The sequence below is a fragment of the Scomber japonicus genome, chromosome 13 (genome assembly GCF_027409825.1).
Source record: "Scomber japonicus isolate fScoJap1 chromosome 13, fScoJap1.pri, whole genome shotgun sequence".
In the NCBI taxonomy this organism is placed as follows: domain Eukaryota; kingdom Metazoa; phylum Chordata; class Actinopteri; order Scombriformes; family Scombridae; genus Scomber; species Scomber japonicus.
In genome coordinates, this window is record NC_070590.1 from 22,934,609 (window position 1) to 22,961,132 (window position 26,524).

Here is a 26,524-nt window from a genome sequence, read left to right on the forward strand (position 1 = left end):
AAAAGGAAAGGTCTGGAAGACAGATCGAAGGGCTTGACGCCATCTGTGGTAAATCATTACTGCAGCAGGTGACGATAACTGTGCAGTGTGTTCGGGAGGTGAGATGTTGCAGAAATGGTTGATGCTAGTATCCCTAGTGACAGTCAGTCTCTGTTTCACGCAGGCACAAAGCCAGTGGAGGTGCAAATGCAGGTGTAATGCCATTTTCTTCTGGCACAAGTTCATTTTACTACGCTTGTGCCTGCTTGGTACTTGTGAGGCTCTGGAGGCATCTGCATGTGCTGAGGTATGCTGAGCAGTGCAGCTGGGAATGTTTGTTCAGATCAGGTGGCGTAGTGAGATTTTAGTACCATTTTATCAGGAAATTGTTCCTGTGTTTCTACTTATTACTAGCACACATATTCTGTATGTAGTTTTTTATGTAGTGCACATTTTCAAATAATCAAATATATTAATTTGAATGGGATTAAAGCAGTAGTTTGCCTATGATTTGATCAATCTTTATTGAGACACATCCAATCTCCATCTACTGTTTTCCGTTAACAAACAAAATATTCATCCTGCTCCTGATCTCAGGATTTCACAGCTGGTTACCAAAATGGCAAAGATTACCTGGCAATGCCTCGTGTGCAAGTGTCACAAAGGTTGAAGAACAGATCTTGATTATTCATCTGGCAGACATTTGCAGCGTGCTCTTCAGCAGCAGAGACTACATTTGTACTGTGCTGATACTTTAATAGCCTTGTGAAGAATCATAAAAGGAAAAAGAAAAAACACTTTTGTCATCATATCTCCTTTAGTGTCAGTACCAATTCGGTAATTCCGAGATTCAGAATACTGATTATTGCATTAATAATTCATTATTTCATATGATCTAAACCTTGTCAGTACCATTTCCTTTTATTCATGGAACAAAACACATTCACAGCTTGCTTTCCTCCATCAAGCTACTTTATTTTAATGACTTGCAGCAATTCATTCGGAGTTTGAACAAACCTTAGGACACTTTTTACTTTCAGAACCCCCCAAGGAATTTTAAATGGGTCCCTCTGTGCACCTTTACTGTTGACTGAATTGTCTTGTTTGTCAAGGTGATCTGGGACATGTAGGTAGTGAGCATTTTGAACCTTTTTTTAGCTTTCTGGGTCAACATATTTTGGGTTGAATGTACCCCCCACTCCTTCCAAAATATTGTTATTGTTGGTCTTAAGTCATACTTAAAAGTTTGAGTATTAACTTTATAAATAAAACTTTAAAGTCCAAAAATAAATCTGTCATAATTATCCTGCCACAGACCCGGTTGATGCATACTAGCAGCGCTGATCTTGTTTTTCTGGTGCCACTTGTGATCAAAGATTATCAAAATCTTCACTCTCTGTATTACTGCCACATGACAGAGGCAATGACAAAAACAGCAGTTATCTGATTAAACTCATTGTTTGTATGTCAGGGTCTTTGGCAGTAAAATATCTGTAAAAAGAATAACACAACTCTTTCTCATCCATCAATAAAATGCTCCTGTGAGCATCTCCTGAGATGAGAGGACCATTTACTGTACATGTGTAGGGTTACAGAGAGGTCAAACCTGTCCCAGTAGGGATATTTTTACTGTACATCCATATTTTCTTCTTGCATTATTAAATATTTTCAAAAGTATAATGTAAAAAAGACATGATAAATCCATCCATCCCTTCTTTTTACTGTACTCACTTCCTTTTCTAGGTAAATCCCAGCAGTAGTGGGGGAAAGACAGGAAAACATCCTGGACTGGCAGGCACACAGTCACACTCAGAGTAACACCTTGGGACTATTTAGAGTGTCCAATTCACCTGAACCCGTTCAGTGTTTGCACTGCAAGAGTCAACTGAAGCCAAATAGAATATGAAGACATCACCCACTTGGCACATACATGCAGTTATGGATTTATAATTATCACTGTATACCTGATTAATTTTCTTAACAGCTGACGATTGAGTAATTACTTTTACATCAGTTTATGTGAATTAAAATGTTACTTGTTATGCAAAACAGCCACATTACTCCTTTCCCTTTTGTAAATCAGCTCTGAAAATGTTAACTTGTACCTATAGTTCAAGTTGTACATACATGTTGAAATAGAACACCAATCTCCTCTCCAAAAATATGGTGTAAAACCTTTTTTTTTTTTTTTTTTTAAATGTCAGCATGATAAACGACATGTTAAAAACAGAAATGCTCATGTAAACCACTGGACCAGCCATACAGAGTGTATGAAATCCACATAATAAGTTTACACTGTTCTTACCTCAGCCCGTATAAGACAGTGCCATCTGGGTGCAGTCGGATCATACGGTTTTTTACTGTCACACCGTGAAGAAAGGACTTCTTGTCATTAAGGAAGTAGGTGTCAGGGAGCCAAAGCTGGTCTGCTACACGGTTATCCAGAGTCAGGTTTAGGTTCAGCTCGCCATAGGCCAACCGCTTATCTCGCCAACTTTGCTGGAAATACATTGTGATGGTGTAGTCCTAAGAAAAAGGAGAGAAAAAATTGTATTAGGTCAAAAAACAACAAAACAAATAATTTGACTTTGTACAAAATTACAAAGTCTGCTAACATTTTCACAAAAAAGCTTCTGTCTACAGAAAGATTTTGTTTTGTGTTTATTGTAGTGTTTCTTGCCAGTGCCTGATGAAAGTGGACATACAGACCTGAGTGACCCCTTTAGAAATAATGGGCATGGTTCATTGAACTGGGAGTAACACATGAAAACAGATCTGATCACAGGCACATGACTTTTTGTTTCAAAACAGGCTAAAGAAGAAGAATATGCTGTGTGTGCTAGCATGTAAATGTAAAAAATGATAAATCTCTCTATTCACTGCTTTAACACAGTGTAATTTAATGAAGTTCAAAGAGTGGAATGGGCAACTTTGATATGGCTACAGCAGCAATAAAAGAAATACATCTGCTATATGTGGACTACAGCACTATTTGTAATGTCTTCAGATGATGAAAATGGTTTAGCTTATATACAGAAAAACTAAACAGCTCAGCATTCGTTGAATAGGACATGGGCAGCAAACCAACAAATACAGCTGAAAAAGCGCTCAAGTGGAGACATAATGTCTGCCAGCTAATGCATCACTGCCTCTCTGGTCAAAGTACTGTGGTCTACAGGCAGAAACACGAAAGATGCACATAGGTTTAACATGCATACAGTCCAAAATGATACAAAGTGGTATTGAATATTTTGTGCTCTATCAAAATTCCTTTCATTGAAAGATTGTATTTTTTTTATTGTTTTTAATTCAGTGGCAGATATCAGATCAGCTGGTACTGACCAGTTTAATGCATGCCATTTATTCTGGGAACTCATTGTTTACACTTAACACATAATACAGCCAGTGGTGGAAAGTAACTGAGTGCATTTAGTCAATTACTGTACTTAATTACAATAATGAGGTGCTTGTACTTTACCCGAGTATTTCCATGTGATGGTACTTTATACTCCCACTCCATTACATTTTAGAAGGAAATATTGTGCTTTCTACTCCACTACATTTATTTGACAGCTTTAGTTACATTTCATATGAAGATTTGACACAATGGATAATATAACAAGCTGTCAAAATACAACACATTGTTAAAGATGAAACCAATGGTTCCAACCTGTTTGTCTTTTGATGTCTTAAAAACAGCACTGTGTAGTCACTGAGTTGTTAACAGCTCCACCAAATAGTGATTTTTCCCTCTAAACTTCTCACATGGTTTAATTTCAATCAATGTTCATATGATCCAATATTTCACCAAAAATCGAATATTCGAGAAAAAATGTGTATGTCAGAACTTTGCTTTTTCTTCTTTCTTCTCCCATTACTTACTGTACCTCACGACCCCTCAGATGTATCTGGTGACCCTATGGAGGATCCTGATCCTTAGGTTGGGAACCACTGGACTAAACTAATTAACTGCATTGAAACTAACTCCACCTCCAGCAGCTATAATAGTAACATGCTGCTCTAACACTGATGCTTCAGTATACATAATCTAATGATGACATATATAAGAAATCAGTCAAAGGGACAAAACCACTACTTTTACTGTAATACTTTAACTACATCAAACTCAATATAATTATGTACCTTTGCTTAGATAGGAACTTTTACCTGTAATGGAGTATTTATACATTGCTGTGTCGGTGTTTTTACTTAAGTAAAAGATCTAAGTACTTCGTCCAGCACTGAAAGCAACTCAGCCATAATGTTGACAGCTGTGCTAAATGGACTAGAAGCACTGTATTTCTTGTTTTCCTTAAATATTTTAAGTCAAACAGAAAAGTCTGCACACAACAACAAAAAATACTTCATGTATGCATGCGCTTATTGTCAGACATCAGGCCACATGCAGGTGATGTAATACCATAAAAATCTACTTTTATCTCATTGCACAATTTCTGGCAATAAATCTGTCTTTTTCCAACAATTAAGATTTTTAAAAAATCACCCAGACTTCATGTGATTGGTCATGATGCAAAAGAGACATCTAGTATTCCTTACATCCTGATTTTTTGTTAATGACATGAAATGTTTGTTTGAAAAGTATCACTTGCGACCAATGTCATGCACACAAAGCTCTTAATGAGCACTCAGCCCTAATACTGATAGACTCTCAGTCATAGCTGGCATTAAAAACGGGCAAAATGCAGATTTGAAGAAAGGTACTATACATTGCACACTTAACTGTCCATAAAAAGAGCGAGCAGTATATCTGATTTTTGCATAGTCTGGAAGGGCAATTTATTATATTACATTACATTACATTAAAATGCACACAATATCTGTCATCATTCAGTACACATGTTGGCTTATCATTACTCAAAAGTGCGCCTATGTTGGCATCTTTATCTCATCAATCAAAGAAAGAAAGACAGAAAGAAAGACAACATTCACATTCACTATGAGTGATTGTGTCACGCTGAGTGAAATAAAGAGAACACTAAGAGACAGAATGACGTCATCACTCAAGACAGCAGCCATATTGCGTTCTTCATTAGTCAGCCAACATTTCTGATCACTCTCAAGTGTGTGCCAGAGAAAAAGGATACAGTACGTGCTGTATTTTCTGCGCATTGAGTAGTGTTGGGTAATGTGTGTGTCAAAAAACAACAACTGTGTACTGAGGATTTTTTTTAAAACTCTGTTTTTATAGTACAAATATGTGTAATATTTTTGCCCATCACCACAGACTTCCTGTAGCAGCATCTTTGTCTCAGTCATTCAGTCTAACAATACAACTGGCAGTGTTTGCGGGTGGGAAGCCAGTGATGGGTCATATCTTGGTTGGTCCTTCCTACTGATTGTTCAAAGTGAGGGTGAATTAGATATGTTTTGGTAGTGGCCAAAATTAAAAATCATAAAAAGCTGAAGTATCTTACCATGTTTACTTCTGAGATGGAGTCTATGCTTGCTATGTTGATGCTCATTCCCACGCTGACTGGAGGACCTGAGGGAACAAAAATAAAATCTGATGTCATTAAAAAAGCACAAACGATGATCACGTGCAACCGCCGTACTTTGGAAACACTTTTGCATCCGATCAACATATTGCATCAAGCAAAGTGAATTCATGGAGTAGTGATAATGTTGAATTAATTTTGATTACCTCTTAATTGGCAGCCTTAATGTCTCTGAGTATCTCTGGTTAAAAGGTGTTAGCTAGTTTGTTTAAGCTGTGAGTCACTCATGGATAGTAGTAAACTTCTCTTTAAAATGCACTCTACTGTACCTTTAAATGCAAAACACACATTTCTTTGCAATTCAGCATTGCATTCGCATGGAGACTTATATTTATGAATGCAGTATTGCGGGTTAAAAATCTAACATCAGATGGAACACTTGCATTAAGCATTATTTGCAAATGTAGACTACATTAATGAGGAATGACATGTTCCAACAAACAACTGCAGAAATACATTGGCTTCTGTACCATAGTGTACAGTACAGCAGTGACAAAGCAAATCTAAATCTGTTTTTGTTGCTTTAAGAAGATACGTAAAAACAGAAAATAAAGATCAGTTGCTCTGAAAAGCTTCTGAAACAACACGGAGGAAATGCACTCATCCATACTCATTTCTATGTTAGCAATGCATGTAAAGGAGAAGGGAGAGCAAAATATGTCTCATTTACATGATTACAGTACATGCTGTAGACATGTAAACAGCCATGCACAACGACTCCCTTACATGCACTGTAAACACTTAGCCCACTTCAATATTCAGACAACTTTAGGTTTACAAGGATAATCCATTCACAGTGCCCATGTACTATACCAACAGCAGACCACTTCAGACATACTGTGGGGCGATATGATCATTAAAGACACATATAAACGTATGGGTTACGACTTAATGACTATGCATACTTCACATTTGTGTGCTTATAGTATATTTTAATAATAACTGCTGATTAATTACTATATACCGAACCATATGTTAGCATCGAGCACTCCTTCAAAGATAGAGTTTATTAGCTCTGACAGATTTGTTTCTATCCATACAAACTTTGGGATATTAGCATCACATTACAACCACATTTCCTCTTTGGTCAACACAGGCAGTAACAGTGAAGGAGTTAGATGCAGCGCTGCAGAGAGTGCTGCATATTACCTGTTTTATTTCCTTTGCCTGTTCCTCAGTTGATACCTTGTCTAGCATGTAATAAAAAATAGACAGTGTTTTAAGGCACCCACTACTCAAAAAGCTGTTATCCCCAGGCAGTGGTCTTTGTGAGTGAACAGATTTGTTGACAATGATTCTCAGTGGGGGTTTTTTTATTACAAAATTTCCTCTCTTTCTACAGTTTTAGTCGTAATGTGATCCTCAACACTTAAACGCTCCCCACATCTTCAAACCACATTAACCTTACATTTCTCGAGTGAGAATGTTTAGGCTGTAAAAATATGAATTGCTGACAAAGGAACTGACAAAGGAAAGAGAAACGGCAGAAAGTGTTCAGTGATTGGTTCATGTGGCTGTGCTGAATCAGTGTATTCGCATGGTGTAATAGTAGAAATGCCATTAGCATAAGGATCATAAACAACATAGAAAACAGCTTTACTACAGTATGTACTTTTATCACGTGCATCATCAAATTTGAAAGGTAGAACAGACTTATGACCCTCTGTTTCTTAAATGAAGGATGGCAGTGATCCCTTTACACTGACTCATTGCACACAACTAACTAAGAACAAAACTGAAGTGACGGTAAATGTAATGAGGAGTTTTTACACCACCCTAGTCAGAAGCAGCAAAAAGTTGATTATTCTTTGTCAGATTTGACATCTGTTTAGAGCACTTGTTTTCACACCTCTTCTGTTTTTCAAGGCCGTCATGTGCAGACAACATCCGAGAGCTACACTCGCTGGAAGTGTAGGAAGCTGGAGAAGTTCAAGTGGTGTTGAAGCATCAGGTATGAGTCATCAGCAAAACTCTTTTAATTTTCTAGGGGGGTAACAATGTGATACAATTTGCTTGTTTCATGTTTAAACAGCAGGATTAGATACAGGCAGTTATGATCCACCGTGACTCAGCCGATAGATGTGCTGCGCAGGTTCACAAAATAGATGCCGATTTTTTTTAAATAATAATAATAATAGAGCCAACATCTTGTGTTTCTTTGACTTGAACAGATCTACAACAACGTTCCCTCCCTTCTGAATCCTCTTAAAATACAACGCTTTGAAATGCAGAGAGAATGGGGAAAAAAAAACGATTTTGACAGTTACTCTAGATAGCAGAAGTCATGGGTTGCAGACTGGCACAGTACAGAGCCCAAGATATTTGACAACGTATGACGATGTATAAAACTGATAATATAACTCTAACCTCCCACATTTATTCAGCAACTTTAAATAAAGATGCTGCGTGTGTGTGCATAAAAATACTATACCTTCTTCTGATTATTAGATTAGCTAAAAATACATTGCAGTCAAATCTGCCTGTCTGCACTTTACCCTCACTAACTATAGTGATTGTCACTCTAATTACAGCATAGACCCACAAATTGTGTGTCTGCCAATTACTTAGAGCATGGAGCTCATTGTACATTCTGTTAAATAAGAGAGGAATGAAACATTTTGTTTGAACAGAAATGTTGATGAAAAGCATTTGGCTTGATGACCAATTAGCCTATTGAAGCTTGTGCATGGAGTATGCCTAAATCACACTGCAGTTTAGCTCTGATGAAACAAATTATCTGATTTTTCTATTTTTCGTATGGGTGAGTGTTTGCAAAGTGCAACGTCCACTTACTTTATTAAATATTTCATTGTACATTGCTTCTGAACATTTCATTGTATCCCCACACTCAGAACAAATAGAAAACTAAACTTGCCAGAAAGTATAATGGGGTCTGAGTATCCGAAGGCTCACTGACCTGAAGCGATCATAGAGCCAAGAGCATTACTGACTAAGGCTTAAATAGGCGCCTTCGTTTATATGCTTATACAGGGTCAGATGCTCTCCTGCAGAGCATACTGTCAGGATCTGATCAAGGCTTAGACCACTAAGGACTGGCTGTGTAATGGCCTGAACTATACTCCATAAGCCAGTTTGTTCTTTAAGTGTCTCTTAGTTTAAGCACTGCTCCCTCAAAACCTACAGGCAAATATCCAATGAATATACGTACATTAAAATTCTTAACTATGTCATACATTTCAATGTATGAATCCACCTGAACTAAGTAGCTATTGTGCTTGAAAATATAATTGTACTGGCAAATGTGCTAAACACCACCTGGATGCATATATTGCTAAATGCTAAAAGCTGTGTGGTGTGTACAGTATGTAGACACAGTACAATTTAACAGCATTTTTTAGCAACCTCAGTCAATCAGCAGTCACTACATTTATTCACAAATTCACTGTATAAAAGCAACATCTGAAACAGCCACTGCATTATGACAGAATACTATGTGCAAGAGTTACAATAAAGCCATCAGTGAAATGAAGTGAATACATAGAATTCAATTTAGGTTGAATTAAGTGGAATAGTTACACATTTCTGAACAAAGTCGGCATGCCAGCAATACCAGATGATTTAATTTGCATCAGTGGATCACATAATAAGTCACAGCTTTGATAAACCTTTATAGCAGTTATCATAAAAGAATCCACCTACTATCCTGTACTATTCTTATGACCTCAAGGCATCTGGATCAGGAAACTCTCCCATTGAGGGAAGACATGACTGTACTAATCTATGACATCACTGACTTAGATTTTCTAATGTAAAAGTAGTTCACTATTAGGTAGGACAATGATCATAATATGTTCATCAGATAGTCAAAAGACAAACTGTTAAACTATAAGGGTATCAAACCAACTTGAATCCATTGTCACTGTAAAGATGTGACTTGATTCTATAAAATGCCTCATCTCAAAGATCATTCATTTCCCTTCTGAAGATATTGGTTAATTCTAATCTTTCTCCAAATGCTAGCACTAAAATATTAACCAGTAAACCATTTGACTGAAAACATCCATCTATCCTCTCTCTCTCTCTTATATTCTCTAATCCCATTTCTTCCCCCTCACTCCTAACTCTACACTAAATGCCCTGAAGCTTTGTCATATTCCCTGACCCATCTCTTTCTTAAAAAAAAGGAAAAAAGTGGGGTAGTGTGGGTGGGGGTAGTAGGGCCATTTTCCATCGCACTTTGTGAAAGCAACCAGTAACAGTTTTCCCCAGAGATGTCAAAGTACATTCGTGCGCTAGATGAAAACAGAAAGTACCAAATCTCTCTCTCTCTCTCTCTCTCTCTCTCTCTCTCTCTCTCTCTCTCTCTCTCTCTCTCTCTCTCTCTCTCTCTCTCTCTCTGCATATTTTGACCCTGCTTTAGTGAAACAGAGGCACTCACTTTGTCACCACAGTCATCTCAAAATAAAATAAAACCACTACCTGCACTTGCACTTCACAAGTTTGGAGAAAAAAAAGCCCACAACAGTCCTTTAAAGTAACCTCTAGATCTTTAAATAAGCATATCATTGTCAGCCAACATTTAAAAACTGTGACTACAAGATACTTATATTTCTCCTAAAACTGAATGCTTCGAAATTCTTTGATGATATTATTAATAACTGATGAACAAAGTGCATACCACAGTCATCTTTTAGTCTATGCTTTTGTTAGGATTTTATGTAAAAGCAGCGAGTGAGAGATCATAACATCCTGAGGCAAACTTAGTGTCTCTACACAATTACCATATCAGTGTGTAAATAGTTTTCACTTCTTTTCAAAAAAATGTGTCAGCCTGCTCTTGTTTGCTGACTTTATTCTGATGTCTGCCAATTTCACTACAGGAACAATTTCCAACAGATGTCTGATACAGATGTGGTACATAAAAACCGAATAGAAAAAGAAACAATATTTGCTTATCAGCTTTCATCTCATGAGTGGGCACAATTGCAAAATGAAAGGTCCCTGTAGGGATTTTGACCACTAGTGCAATGCTAGTGTAATGATCATGTGTTCCACCAGCATGCAAAACAATCTCCCATAGTTCATGAATAGACAACCAGCACTGACTGCTTTCTAGACCAACGTAAATGCAAGTAACAGTAATAGGAAAGTCACTTTCTTGTGGAGGGGCAGATGAGACATTTTATACCACTGTCATGTCTGTCTGTTAGCTTAGCCTGGCACTAAGATTTGAAAAAGGGAGGGTTTCTTGACCCAGAGCAGTAACTTCTGAAAGTCTTAAGGTCTTGACAAAGCCATGCTAACTTTTTAACCCCTGTTACCAGTCTTAATGCTAAGCTGAGCTAACTGGCTGCTGACCAAAACCTTATATTTATCAGACAGATGTGAGAGTAGCATCCATTTTCTTATTGAACTGCAAAAAAGCAGACAATTTTGTAAAAGCTCAGGTTATCATAGAAGACTACAACAGTAGGTTACTAAGGCTTAATTTATATTGTGTGTTCAACACACAACTAATACATAAATTGATCAAAGAAACAGATTTGATTTTAAAAAGAAGAAATTACTTTTAACCCACAAGCATAATTTGTCTCCAAATATAGACCCATACAACCAGCTGAGAATGACAAAAAGACTCTCTAAGATGTAATCATCACTTAAAATCTGCTTTGGGCATATTCAGATATTCGGACACTCTTCCCAGTGACATGCAGGACTCGGGCTTCTGGAGGTGGGCATCATGGCAGGATGCACAATTTATCCTCTAGCTAGGCTATCACTATGGCAACAGAGGTGATTATTATTAAATCACTGTGTGATAATTAACACTGTGAACAAATGCAATAAAGTCATCTGAAGTACATTTCATTTCCAATTCAGCTGATGTTTTGATAGTCACTAATCTTGTTGGTTGCAAACAAAACTGACCACCATGCTCCCACTGTTGTTTCCTTACCAATGGCATATTGACCATTGACTGAAAAATTGATAATGGAAGGATGTCAACTAAGATAGTGAGCCTAGTAAACAGTATGAGCATCAACACATTAGCATCAACATTGGGAGCATGTTAATATGTTGATGGTGACATGACATGATTGGTGGCTAACATTTGTTCAGTGTTTCCAACTCTGCCCTTTGATTTTTGCTGCTTCTCTATTTTCAGATTACACATGCAACCCAAAAATGATCACCCAGGAATCTTAAATAACACATAATTAAGTTAGCACTGTGGCGTGAGCTAACTGAGATGTCAAAACTACTGCTGAACCTTTTGGGGTGTCATCAGCTTAATTTCTCTTAAACACTTTACTGGGAAATGCCCTCTTATTAATATTAATATGCCTGCACTCTGAAACTAAATCTTGTAACATTTACATTACACGGTTAGTCAATGGTGCCATCTTGCCTGATGATCCCCGTAGTAGCTGTTTATGATTAGCACATCATCCTAAATTGCACATCTGTATGGATGATTGGCCTGGATGATGGTTCAAGGGCCAAGATTTCTGTTGATCACTACAGCTGCTGTGTAGATTCACTAGATGGTTCAAACACCAGCGCATCATGCCTCCTTACTGTCCTTATCATGTTTTCACTCTTTTTTGACAGTTGCTTTTTTAGCCTAGCTGTCACTTACTTGGCTTATTATCGATGCATGCTGCCCTCTCAACTCCAACAATGTGTTGCCACATTTCAGCTTCAAGTCTGACAGACTTATCTAGCCTCAGGGCAAGACAAGCTTAACTGATGTAGTGGGCGGACGCTAGTGTTTTACTTGGTAATGGCATTTCATATTAACACACTATAAATCCAGTGTCAGGGATTGGTTTTAAGATTAAAAGACAGATCCCAACTTTAACTGGGGCGAGGGCAGAAGTATCACTATGAGAGCCCACTCAAAGGATTTTTAATGTTCAGATTCACTTGGATCACCTACTGCAATGGCTGGACTGTAGATATAGAACACCTGCGAATCCCACGGTATCTGTCCGTGTTGTACAAATTTCATTCTTAGTTGTAAACAGACTCAAAACATGTGTTTGTATAGACAATGTCACCTATACCCAGACTGTAACAAAAAGTCTCAAAATGGACATAAACATCTGCAATAGTAATACTGCAATAGATTAAAAGCTAGTTCATATGCTGGTCACCTGTACTGCTTTACTGATAAGCAAAGCATCATTTGACTACAAGATGTTTGATGTCACCTTCTGCATGAGGGACAGTAGAGGACACATCAATATTCTTACCCTGGCATTTCGGGTTCACAGTGTTAATTCTAGCCTTATGAAATGCGATACAAGATATGTCTGCCATTTGGATAATTACAGGTTTCATCAGACATCAGGGGAGTAGAGTGGTTGTGTTTCAGGGACTGTACAAAAGAGAGAGAAACACAGGTTTGTGTAATTTTTTCACCAAACTTAAGCATTTGTGCTGGTGATGAAGCCAGGGGGATGAAGAGTCAGACCTCCCTGCTGATATCTGTTGCTTGTGTTTTATATTTTGCTAAATACATACAATATACATTATATTTACATTTATACATCAGTATAAACTGCTTTAGATATGACAGTGAATCTCATCACATATGACGTGTCTGAAAAAAGTCAGTCTTCAATAATAAAAATAAAAGGATTGTCCACTAATAAGAGGCTCGATCAGTCTGATATCTGGATGCAACCACAAGAGGGCAACATGATATTCCCTCACTATCTCCACTGCTTAGAAATTGGATTTTTTACTAAATGAAGCAGCATAAATTACCAGCATACAGGTGCAGAGATTAGGGGCTGAGTAAACCCTTTTGGCATATCTGGGTTGATTCAGTATTCATGCCGAGAAAAATGAGATTTCAACAGACAAGAAGACATCTCGTTTCACCCCATACAGCATCAGTACATGATGAAATCTGATTTAAGAAGCTCCTTAAGGAAGCTCAACAGTCACAGATATGGTCTTATATGGTATGTATACATATACATATACATATACATATATATATATATATATATATATATGACTGAAGCACTGTTTATCCCTTACATGGATATGATATGTTTACAAGAGAAATGTTTCATGATGTTTACATTTCATGTAAATACAAAGCATTCAGATTTTCAGTATGCCACACATTTGCATAAACATAAACATAAACATAAGCATAAACATAAACATATCAAACTGGATAAATTGCATTCAAATTGAGGATAGCATTGTCATGTTATTCCACAGATCCTGTTAGTCGTAAAGCCTTCTGAAAACAAATTTGCTGGACAGCAAAGAAAACACCACTCTGCCTCTTATATAAAAACTCTGATAATCAACCCATTGCCTAGCAACAGAGGGTTCCATAGCAACTGTGCAGCATTTTCCCTACAGTGTTGCAAGAGAAGCATGATGATTTATCCAGTGGAGTCTGTGTTTGCTTTTGTTTTCAATGGCTACCGCTCTCATGAAACCCTTTCCTTTAAGAAATGAACAAATAAAACAATATGTTACATTGTGCCAAATTCCTCCTTTGCATTTTATACAGTGGCCTCATCAATTATTCCAGCTAGCATTGAGCAGCCAGAACAATTGCAAAAAAGCCACCTTTTTCCTTTTTGATAGGCATCGACTGTGACCAATACAGAAGTACAAATTAACAGCGACACCTTAAAATTCAATTATTGAACGCAGTGTTCACTGGCGTATTGAATTCAGCTGCATTATTGTACCAGCATTCATCTTATTGTGTCAATCCTGTACATTGGCAAATGGGTTCCGCTAATGTGATCAGGTCATAAAAACACATCTACCCTTGGCTGTGATGAATAAATCTGTAATTTTGTGGAAACATAATGATTGACAATGACAAATAATGTTGTGCTTAACTGAGCTGCCTGTGGCTGGGGAGCGACTACTTTTGAGTTCCTCTTAGTAAAATCAGTAACCACAACAAACACATGATGTTAAATCTACCTAAAAAAATCATTACAATAAAATATAGTGTAATGTCTGTTCTACTATTGCTAATATCTTATTCTAATTTAGCCTCTCGTGAATAAGAAAAGTCTGAGCTCTAATGAAAATTGAGTGTGTCTTGTAATCTCATCAGATATTTCAACACTTCTAAATACCTACACAACATACATTAAACAAAGCAAAAGCAGTTTGAGTACATGGCATATAAAACTTGGATACACACTTTTGTGAATAAAGAAAAACATGCTTGTTAATAATGATGATAATAATGACGTTATTAACACCAAAGAGAATGCATACATTGTGTACATTGAGACAGAAGTAGATCTATAGTTGCGACACATTAGGACAAAAGGTTGTGAATGTAGATTGTCTTTATGAATGAAGCTATTTAGGTCACCACAGAGAACTGCTGTAGATGTCTGTGCTGGCCGAATCTATTCATACTGCACCCTCAAGACCTTAAATATCCCCACAAGCTCACATATAGAATACTTGAATGTGTGTTGCTTTATTCACAATTCAGAAATCACTGAAAAACTATTTTCACCTTCACCTCTCTAGAAAGCAGTGTTTTAATTGCAAGATCAGCCATAACAGATAATTAGGTAAGGTATATACCCGCTTCTATTATTTTCTCATGTCATAAATGTTTTTTAATAAATATGATTCAATTTTCTATACATGCTCGTGTCCAGCTATAGCCTCTCCCAGCATACATTAGGATGTAAAGAGTACACCCTGGACAGGTCACTAGTGTATCACAGAGCTAGTACACATATAGACTGACAAACACATTCACACCTACGGGCAATTTAGAGTTTCCAGTTGACCTAACCTGCATGTCTTTGGACTGTGTGAGGAAACTGGAGCAGCCGGAGGAAAACCACGCCATCATGAAGCGAACATGTAAACTCCATGCAAAAAAAAAAGATCACACCACATATGAACAGATTGGCAGATATGAACCCAGGACCTTCTGGCAACAGCGCAAAAACCACAGAGCCACCATTTTACCATGATAAATATTTCAAAGCATTTAAAGACTGCCTTACCAGCAAAAACATTTCTTCAGGCAAATATATTGAGGCCAACCACAAAATGTCTGTGTAATTGCCTGTCCTCCAATGTAGCCACCTGTAACCATAAGTAACCACTTTCAAAAGAACGAATAAAATGCTTGTTTTCTGCATTGCAGTTAAGGAGGTAAAGCACTAGGAAAGTTTTGTTTTCTTTTTAAAATATGCAGCATTACTGTATTACACCAATTTATCACTGCTGTTTGTATACTTTCCATATATGGACATTCAACAACCATTGTTTCCACATAGCCAGCATCGTTCCTTTCACCACATATACTGTAGACTAATAAAGCATTTCAAACATTCTGTGAAAGTCTGAAATGTTCACTGAAGTTGCATATTTTGGGGATTTTATGTGATTTTAACAGAGAAATAGGTCATTTAGTGTTTGTCTATTGTAGAGTACAAAACATAAAATATGATAAATCCCTGTATAATTACCAAGTCCAGATGGCTGAGTTTTAATTGTGGTATATAAATCCTGTGTGTTAACTTGAATGTGTCTCACATTAGGCTATTGTGAGCTGCACACAGAACAGCATTACACTGCATTAAAAGACCTTTGTTTGACTGATGATGCTGATGAGAGGACATTCATAAAGATGGTGATGACCAGGCTGTGTTAAAGGCACACAGGGGGAAAAGTTAAGGGTCTGACTAGTCTGACAGGGGTCAAAACATTATCCAAAAAAGGGAGGAAAACACTCACAGTCACAGTCACACTTTACACAGTCAAGGTCTAAAATGGAGACCAAATTAGTAAGGCTGCGGTTTAATGCTGGAAATGGCAAGCTTGATATTTCAGCACAAATGTACTAATGTGCCCAGATTGACTTAATCTAATCAAACACTTATTGCAGGAACAGAAAAAGGAAATCTACTGACTTGATAGAGGACTACATCCTCAGACACAGACTTTCTCTCCCAAATCTTTCACTAATCTTTGTCCCACCTTTCAGTCATATTTTATATACGTCATTGTTCAAATAAGCATTGCTCTGGACATGTCAGTGACATCCAACTCTAACTATGTCATTCAAATAATAAAGATTTTTTTAAAGGAGGTTTCTGGTTGTATCTAGCACTCATATACGACCCATGTGTGTCAGCTTGTTGCAATAATGTGATTTGATTCCAGACGGTCACATGCATGTTACAGTTTTTCTTATGATTACAATACCTGACAACATCTACTCTTTTCCAATATATAATATTTACCTTCAGTATCTCCTATTTTCTTATTCTACATAACCAAGCCTCCTACACAAATGAAATCTCATTCTCAATGGGGCATCCTTGATTGCATTCATGTTATGTAGCATCATCGCATCATTCATTATTGTCAGGGGGATATCTAGCTGTAAAACTGCAAGATCAGACACTACTGAAAGAGCTACAGCTATGTACAGTGTATGCGGCGCACTGGTACTGCTATGGATAAAGAAACTGCACAGTGAGATGAGTGATAGCTGCTGAATAAAGGGAAATCATTAAAGCAGCTCAGGCACAAGGAGTGAAAAAGGACAGAAGAGGAGGAAAAGAAAATGATGAGGTAAAACAGGAGAGCAGAGGCAGTACATCACAGATAGTCAGAGAGACAGAGGATAAGTAAAGGTGGCCTCATCTTATCGTCCTATCCTGTCACAAACCCTGGATCTGATATATGAAACCTACTTAGATTCTACCCTAAAAAGCTATATAATATGAACAATGCTTCCTACTTACATACACAGATTTTGTCAGTGAATTATGAAACACTGCACATTTTACCAGCGGACTTTCCAGCTCATAAATCACAATCCCACGAGAGACATTATTAAAATACTTACTTGAGTAATGTAGCCATAGTATAAAACACTGATGTAATATAACTGTAATGTTTGAGATGCTGAATAATCAGTCATTTCTTGAGGAGTATCTACACGTGGAGGTGAAACTGAAATGTATGTCCATTCCTGTAAGTTTCGGTCCGGTAAGATAACGCTAACATGCAGAATGCTTCAAAATGATGTTTCATAGTAGCGAAAGATGAGCAGAGTCTTGACGGTCATGTATTGTACACAGGTTGGTATGCGCACAACAAGAAGTGTGAGTCATGATTTGTTCACGGTCTGTTTTGAGCTTCAACTTGAAGAGAAAAGACGGAGAATACTCTTGAAATTGAAATTTCTTTACCCGTGAATAAACAAATAAAACAATTGAGGTATGTTCGGGTACAGTAGAGTACTTGAGGACAAATTGTGCCCACTGTAGGATTTGTCCTGAAGCCATCAAGAGTATAATTCATTTAATAGCCCTTTGTGGTCCAGCTTATCATTTATTTACTCGGCCTAATTTATTCAGCAAGTCACACATTGACACTTTTAATCAATGCCATTATTTCCATGTCCCTTTATAATTGTAAAATATGAAAAACAATTGACAAAAAAGTGAGAAAAGGTAAAGATTTTGAAGTAAGTGCTACTTTCTTATGCGAGGATGCCCGTCTTTGTCCCATTCAGCTGGTGCCATGTTTCAAAGCTAATCTCCAGAGTCACCTTACATGTACAGTAAATCCCAGTTACTCCAGTGGCACGCTGAAGTCCTGCCCAAGCTGCCTGCCTAATTATATTAATGTGTGGTAATTATGTGTAGATCCTCCTCAATGATCACAGCTAATATGTCTCAAGAGAGTAAGATTCATGAATTAGTTCTGTATTAATATATTAATTTGTGACCGTTCCACTAACTCTGGTGCGCGTGCAAAGGGAATAGGGGGAGCGCGTTGTTGGATGTCATTTTTGACAAATGAACTGAGATAGTTTTGTAGTTTTACCGAAGGAATGTTCTAAAATAAAAGAATCATGACAACCATTAAAACTAAAAAGAAAGAGGACAAATTATGTTTGTGGCTTTAACAATATGTAACATACCATTATTAAACACACTATACATTATAAAACTTAGATTTACTAATCTCATCATGTCTACAAACTGATACATGCCTGTCAATGTAAAAATGTCTTAAAGTTAAGTCTTAAAGTTAGAAATTGCAGGATGTAAGTGAGATGCTATTGCTGTATATAAGATTTTTTTGCCCATGTGAATCTGACTACTTAGTTCTCTATGCTTCTCCTGCACTGCCATCTACAGTTTAGGGTTCATTTATTGGCACATAAAATGATGATCCGCCAAAAGAGCAGACAAAGTCACATTGTGCATCGGAGATAAAAAAAGAAACTTAGAAAAACATCCCACCTCAAACAAAACTGAGAAGAAGAAAAAAACAACAAAACAACATGACAAACAAAAGTCAACAGAGCTGGATAACAGACACTAAATGACACACTCAAAAACAAGGAAAAAATAGCATATCAAAAAACAAGCCGCATAAATGTAAAGTTAGGAAAACAAAATAAACTCGCGCAGACCAAATGAAAAAACTGGAATCAAAAGGAAAAGTGACAGTGTGGTCTACTGTGTGTGTGTGTGTGTGTGTGTGTGTGTGTGTGTGTGTGTGTGTGTGTGTGTGTGTGTGTTCAAAGACTCAAAGGAAGAAGGAAGGAGACAGAGAGAAATAGAGGAGCTGTGTTGTGCTACTAGAGGAAAACTTCAGTCAGTTTGGCTCATCAGTTGATGTGTCTATATTTGAACTGTGGATTCATGCGACCTTATAGGCAAAATGAATGTATCCTTTCCTGATGGAGAACAGCCAGAATAAATTAGGAACTAAATGAGCACTTTGCAAGTAGTAAACCAAGGTAGTCCAGTAGATGTTTGAGTTTACTGACTGAATAAATAGTAATATATGCAAACAGCGGTTATGGTGTAAAAAAAAAAAAAAAAGCAGAATGTCTGAGCATTTGGAGATCATCTCCAGGCCGTTTTATTATGAACCACATCAGCAAAAAAATCCCTGTCAGGCTGACCCAAAAAGATACGCTCAAGTCTTTGCTAAATGTTTGCATAACGATCTTGGGTTGAAACGGATGATTCCATTAGAGCAGCTGAAGTGTACATGCACAGTCAAAGTCACAATGTATCTACCTAACAAAAACAGCCTAAATAATGGATCATTTTTTGAAAGCATGCACTTAAAAAACAGTGCCAACCAACAGCAAGCTACACAAGTTCTTTACTTGATGATGACAAAGCTCCTTCGAGCTTGGCGCTTGGTCAAAATTAATATACATGATTTTGACATAGCTGTGATTGTAGGGTAGTTACGGGGAATAAATCATATACCGCCACCAATGTGCATTATGTTACAAGTCAAGGATCTATGCAAAGTCAACATCGCAGCCTCAAAAGTGTTTCAATACATTAACCTCCAAATGTCTTGAAATGTCAAAACTAACGGACCACAGTGTGGGTAAAGCTTGGCAACCGCTCTACACATCACTCTACTGTCTTTCCTCCATTGACGCTGAACATTAGCACTTTGTGTCATCACTATTTTCTATATCAGGACACAGAGTATATTATAATGGTTATAGTCTGCACAGTACAAGCACTGTAGTCATGGTTACCTGCAGTTCATTGAACATTGTGCGCTGTGTTTAATATGTTGACTGAAACTGTTTGTTTACAGCTTTCCTGTATATTTTAATGGATATCTTGGGGCTCAATAATCAAAGCAATAAGGAAACAACAACATTGTACTGTATAGTACAAACTAACTACAAACCACAGTCTTTTTCCACATATTGTTAAAAATTCTTGTGCTGAGCCATCACACACACACACACACACACACACACACACACACACACACACACACACACACACACACACACACGCACACACACACACACACACACACACACACCATGCTGTAAAATCCTTCAACAGTAGAGAAATAGATATTAGTACAATAGCAGATATGACCAAACACTGGAAAGGTTGCACCAACAAAGTCCAATGATTAAGATCTCTGACCTTAACCATATTAGAATAGCATAAGCCGACAATAAAATCTAGCATTTATATTTTTGAACATTTTTGTTATATTGTTGTCTTGAACATCTCCACTCGTATCTTGTTTTGTTTTGCTCAAACTCTGCGTGAGGCACACATCATTTTTATGTGGAAACCCGTGTTGTATGGCTGGCTGCAGAAGTTCAATAATGAGATGGGCTTTTAAGCGTGCTTCCTGGTAGTGAGGCTGACAGCATCTATCTCCAGATGCTGTAAATGACATTTCATTCCTTGTTTATCTATGTGAAACAATTGGATAGCTGCATCTTGCCCTTGGCCAGCCTATCCTGGCCCTGTCAAGGGCACAACTCCCATCAATCACAGCGGGTTCAAAAAGTGACTCACTGGGGACCTTAAGAGGAGAGTCGAAAAAATTGGAGGAAAAAAAATGCCCTGCATGCAGAATGCTTCACCAATGTCTGACCTAGGGTTTTTGTACTTTGCAGTCCACTGCAATACATTCTGGTGCAATTCTATCAGCATTTTTCTCCTTCATTTCAAAGTTGCTGAAAACAACACTTTGAATGGGAAGATGAAGTATGTCCTTTCTCCTGCATGCTATCTCTCACCACCCTTGCCCCCCTCTGCCTGCCTACATACACACCTCATTTAATTCAAATAGAAAATCTAAGTGAAGGGAAAAGGGAAAAGGGAAAAGCGCCCAGCTTGAGCATTATTCCTGTGTTTCCCCTGTAATAAATCACTGGGTGTTCTCTCTTCATCAGGATAGATATCACTTGTACATGCCCTAACATCCATCCTGGGATTCTGACAACACACTCCTGTTTTGCGCTGAATAGGCATTACATTGAGACTGAATTACGATGGCCTGTGCTATCAGCCCATATGCAAAGCAGCCCGCCGTTTGACATGTGGCAGCACACAGACGAAGAGGTTGTCCTCAGTATTGAAAAAGTGTCGACTGGTCTTGAAAGAACTGCTGCTATATATCATTTAATAGCTGCAGGTTGCAACTGATGTCCTGCACACATCAATCAGGTAACAGAATGGTGCGGGAAGTGATTTTTGTAAATAGCTGCACAGATATGAGAACAGCATTTAGTCTCTTATCTTGTAGGCAGACTCAAAGGATAAGCCGAGATCAATTAGACTTACATTACATACAGTAGTACATTGGAAAACTGAATAGAAAGTGCTGCAGCTCCTGCTTTTACTCATGTGTGCTTGGGCTTTCCCTTTCATATTCGGTCAATTAAGTGTATATTCTAGTCACCGGTCTCACTGCGACTGAACTCTAGTTTCATGGCTACATTTACTGCTTTTCCATTACAAACAAGATCAAGCTGCAGCTGGGACTCATTTGGGTCAATGGGAAATGAGATCAGTAAAACCCAGGCAGCGTACGGCAGACAGGGACAGGTGACCATACTTTGATGACATGGCTCCAGGCTGAATTGGCACTGACCTGCATCAGACTGGTAAAACCAATGCCACCCATACCCAGAGATCAGGTGCTTACAGTTACGGCAATAAGCTGCCATACAGAGAGAGTCTGGCTCTCACATTCCTGTGGTCCCGGCACCTATTGACGCCTTTTAATGTTCTAGATTGTTAGATCTGCAAAATGCACACTAATGCTCTTTGAGTTGGAACCATTAAAAGACTTGTGTCAAATTCCTTCACAAGCACATTGTGATGAATACACAGTCGAGCCATGACAGAGCCCTGAAAACCAGCTGTCCTGTTGTGGAGAAACATGCATATGACTTAGTGTATATCAGAGTAGACAAAAAATTAAATATTTAGTGTAAGTGTAAGTGTGCCACTAAAATACAAAATTACTAAACCAATGATAACGATATAATGGTAACATATCAGGTTTTTCTTTTCCTTCCCAGAAGAAATATACATACTAAATTTGCACACTAAATGAACTCACTAAAAATTCACTTTCCTGTTTGTAAATGTTTTTATGTCTCATTATTCCATCACTTAGATGTATTCATCTCAGATTGTCTTGCATGTCTTTTACTTTTTAGATTTTCGATGAAGCACCTTTTATAAGAGCAAGATTACATGCATGCATGTGTTTGGTAGTGTGTGATATTAAAGGGACCAAACAGCATCAAACAGAAACTAATGTTTCACAGCTAAATGCTGAGTGCCTTAAGATGCTTTTTCCTCTGATGACTCCTCAACACTGGCTCCTAGACAACTTCAATTGTATGGAAGTACATGGAAAAATGCCAACTCTTTTTCTAGAAGTGCGAAGTCAAGACATTTTTTTTTTCCAAATGTAGTTAAGATCTCAGTTACATTGACTTCTTTTAAGTGTGTCTGCTCTCCAATGGCAAAAATAAAAAATATTGCTCCAATAAAAGAATGATATATGTCAGGAAACTTGATCTTTTGCCCATATTTGTATTTTTGCTGCTGATGCTACTCTAGACTTCAGGAAGTCCTATCAGAAAGTTAAAAGTGATGTCACTGACACTGCATTCATGTTTTTATATAATGTGGTATGTTAATATAGTCAAATTAATATAGTTCCATTCATGTTGGTGCACTGTAAAGCTTAAGACTAAATAATATGTACTGTAGGTATAAAAATAACTGTATATAAGTTAACATGTTGCATATACAATATAATGCACTGTATGTAGGTATACAATATATTGTTTATAGCATTTTAAATTTGAATAAAATAGTGATAGTGCTAGTGACGGTGCTACATCAATTCTCATACTGTATAAAGTTTCAGAATAGATTAGACAACTTTAATGCAGCTTAGCACAAAATAACTAGTCAAAAGCAGTGATGAGGACACTATGACCAATTTAAATATGTAAATCTCTCATCTATGTCTCATGTCTTGACCTGATTTTGAATGTTTACATGACTCAACCAAAATGAGTTTATTTTATAGAGCTCCTAAAGATATAGAAACAGAAAATGCTCCCATGACCCCAGAGAAACCCCTGGGGACTCTCACAGTCACCTCTTTTATCTTTAATGTTTTATTCGCAGTGGACCCACACATTGCTTTGACATTACAGTCCTTGCACAGGGCACGCTCTTTTCTTTCCTTTCTGCCTAAAAAGGTACACACATCTAGTACAGAAACCTTTTCTGTTCTGCATCAACAAATGCACACCTGAAGCACTTTATTTGAAGTTATCCAAAATAATCATGGGTAAGATTATCACCTGCAATTTTGAGCAGTCACATGCATTTCTAAAATCTGCTGTGCTATCAACATCAGCAGTCAACTCTTCACTGGTTATTATACCAGACGAGGACAAAATAAGGGAGAGTAGCTCAGGAAAGCATCCCAGTAGTGTATTTGTGATAATAATCTAAATTATTTTCAATGTTCAGTATTTGGAAGAAAGACAAGGTAAATGCCATATAATGAGTTGTCACAGTTTGTTTTGTGTTTTCACTTTTGCCAGAGTTCGACTGTTAAAAAACGGGACTACAATTTCAAGAGCAGTGTGTGTCAAAACCTTTGTATATAAAACCATTGTTGATGCTTTTGCCAGTTTTTCACTATCACCTGCTTAGGTTTGACTGTAGAACTGGAATTATCAGTTAATCACATCATCATATTTACACAGTCCATTATCATAGACTGAAGTGTTAAAGGGACATGCTGTGCTTTTTTGTGATTTTTATGCTTACACAGTTATGATGTTGGATATCTATCTTAAAAATGCTCAAAGCTCCAAAACTTGGGGTGAACGTTTGTAAAAATGCTCCCTGAAAGTCAACAGCTCAGTCTGTTCAGAACGTTTTGTTTACAAAGCTACCGCTGTGTCCTCCACGTGATGATGTCAGATTGTTCAAGCCCACAAAAGGACATTCATTCCAAAGCCTGTGTTACTAAGCTTGTTTGACAGGTTGTTCACATTGTCCACTCACATCATTTGGATCAGATTTTGGCTCAAACATGCTCCAATGTGTTTGTGAAATTGACATTTGGAGTAAAGAATGGGAAAAGGAATTGAAATCCTACTACTACTGCTTGTATATGTAGTATCTGGAAGCTAACCAATCAGAACAGAGTGGGCTGGTCAGGAGGGGGACCTTAAAGAGACAGGAGCTTCAGACAAAGGCTGAACTGAGGGGCTGCTAAAGGGGTCAGTATAGGATAAATACTGTCAATCATGCAAAGCTATTCCAGTAAAGGCAGAGAATATAAATATAGGTTTAGAAATGTGCATGATATCTCCCCTTTATAAAGAAGTCAGCAGTTTCAGCTTCAGAGAAAACCTCTATATGGAAAAATTAGACAATTATGTGACACCAGCATCATTCAACCAGTCTCAACTGTGGAAACTACACCAAGTACTCAAACTTCTCCTCACAGGCCATGCAGCGAAATTAACTTAACTGTTGACTGTTGAGTTGTAGTGTACGGGTTGATACTGGACGGCTGAGTCAGCTGACACCAAACAGATCTAGTTAGTTAGAAAGTCATTCAAAATCTTTACCGCCAGCAAGTTTTTTCCAGCTTTCCAACGAGATGAAGAGAAAAAGACAAATGTGTACTTTAATCAGTTAAAGAGCTTCAATCCCACTGCTGAGTGATCATTCCCTTTAAAGTTGCATTTTTCTGCAATCCCATTAAACTCGGTGGTATGTACTGCACATTGATCACTGGGAGAAGAAATTTGCACATTTTCAGCACAGCACTTCCCAATTAATGATGATTATCAATTGCAGTATTTTTATATTTCAATCCAAATAAAATGTAGCTGGCTTCTTCTTCTGTGTGTATATTTTTTTGCGCGCATCAATTGACAATTAAATCACAATTAGCCGGCATGCTGAGGCTAGTCTACATTGGCTTAGTCATACATTATACATTACCTCTATGACTAGAAGCTCAACCCAAAGTCACCATTTCTGTGACTTTACATTTCAAGTGCTTGCTCAGAATAGCCCCTGGACATTTGTCGACTATATTTAGTGATGGGGGGATGGGGGGGTTCAACTTCACTGTACTGTATGCGCTTCATGATAAGCACTTGGGTGTGAACACATATGGTATTTTGTCATTCCATGTACAGTCTACATATCAAGAAAGAATTTAAAAAAAAATCATTCCATCACATCACATTTAACTGTGAATAAATCAATAAAATCCTGCATGGGATGTCAATCAGTGTAGATACACAGACAAAAAAATTGTGTTATGTGTTATCCAGGCACGTTGTGCACTTTTAGGTCTCAGCAGGAAGAATGGCATGTTAACAGCATTTGTGACATGTCACCCTTCATGCTTTGTTAATGGTGGAAGCTGACATCATGAAACCCCTTCCCGTGATGATGACTGCTTGATTTGAAATATGTCCTCCAGAAGGACAAATGTGTGAAAGAGGTGAGAGCATGTGTCCTCTTCCTCATCTCTTCATACTGACCGGACATCCCGTCAACACTATTTTTAAAAATCTAATCTAATTGTTGCCATTTTGACTGATAATGCAGTTGTTATTTGATTTGAGATATTAGAGGGAATTATCATTTTACATCATTATTGTAATTTTCATTTAAAAACATATTAAAATGATGATAGTGTGATGTTTTTGTGGGGATCTGCAAAAACAAAGATGTTTTCTTGAGGCTGTAGAATATAATGTCAGCATAACAATTTAAAATGGTATTTGAACAAATACCTTGCCCCCTGTGATTTGTAAATTGGAGTAGGTCATATTCCAAATGTTTTTAGTCCCCATGTGCACATGGGTTTCATTAATAACAGAGACAGAAGCAGTGTCAGATCACCTCGCCCTTCTTCCTGACCGACAGTACAAACCCCACTCAGCACAGTCCATGTCCATATGCAAAGAAATGATCTTTTACTAGACCTGCAGACACAAATGACGACATATATGTGACCACAGTGAAGGGCACATCTGTTTTTACCACAATCTAAAATAAGCAGCTATAAAACATTCATTTTCTCATTGCTGTTGTTATTTATCTCAAATAAATGAAAACATCAAATCATCTACTAGAAGGTAATATCATATTTGTAAATGCATTGAGATAATGATTAATAATTAAATGAGCCTCTTATGAAACTGATTTAGC

General features: G+C 37.5%; 1 protein-coding gene across 2 annotated transcripts in view; it reads right to left on the reverse strand.

The window, feature by feature from the left end:
- The window catches only part of gabrb4 (gamma-aminobutyric acid type A receptor subunit beta4), a 50,931-nt gene that overhangs the window by 13,523 nt on the left and 10,884 nt on the right, over positions 1-26,524 (reverse strand). For both annotated transcript variants that reach the window (XM_053331178.1, XM_053331177.1), the window contains 2 exons: positions 5,415-5,482; positions 2,285-2,505 (listed from right to left, as the gene is read on the reverse strand). In XM_053331178.1, coding sequence (XP_053187153.1) covers positions 2,285-2,505; positions 5,415-5,482 — 289 coding nt within the window. The remainder of the gene's footprint in view (positions 1-2,284; positions 2,506-5,414; positions 5,483-26,524) is intronic.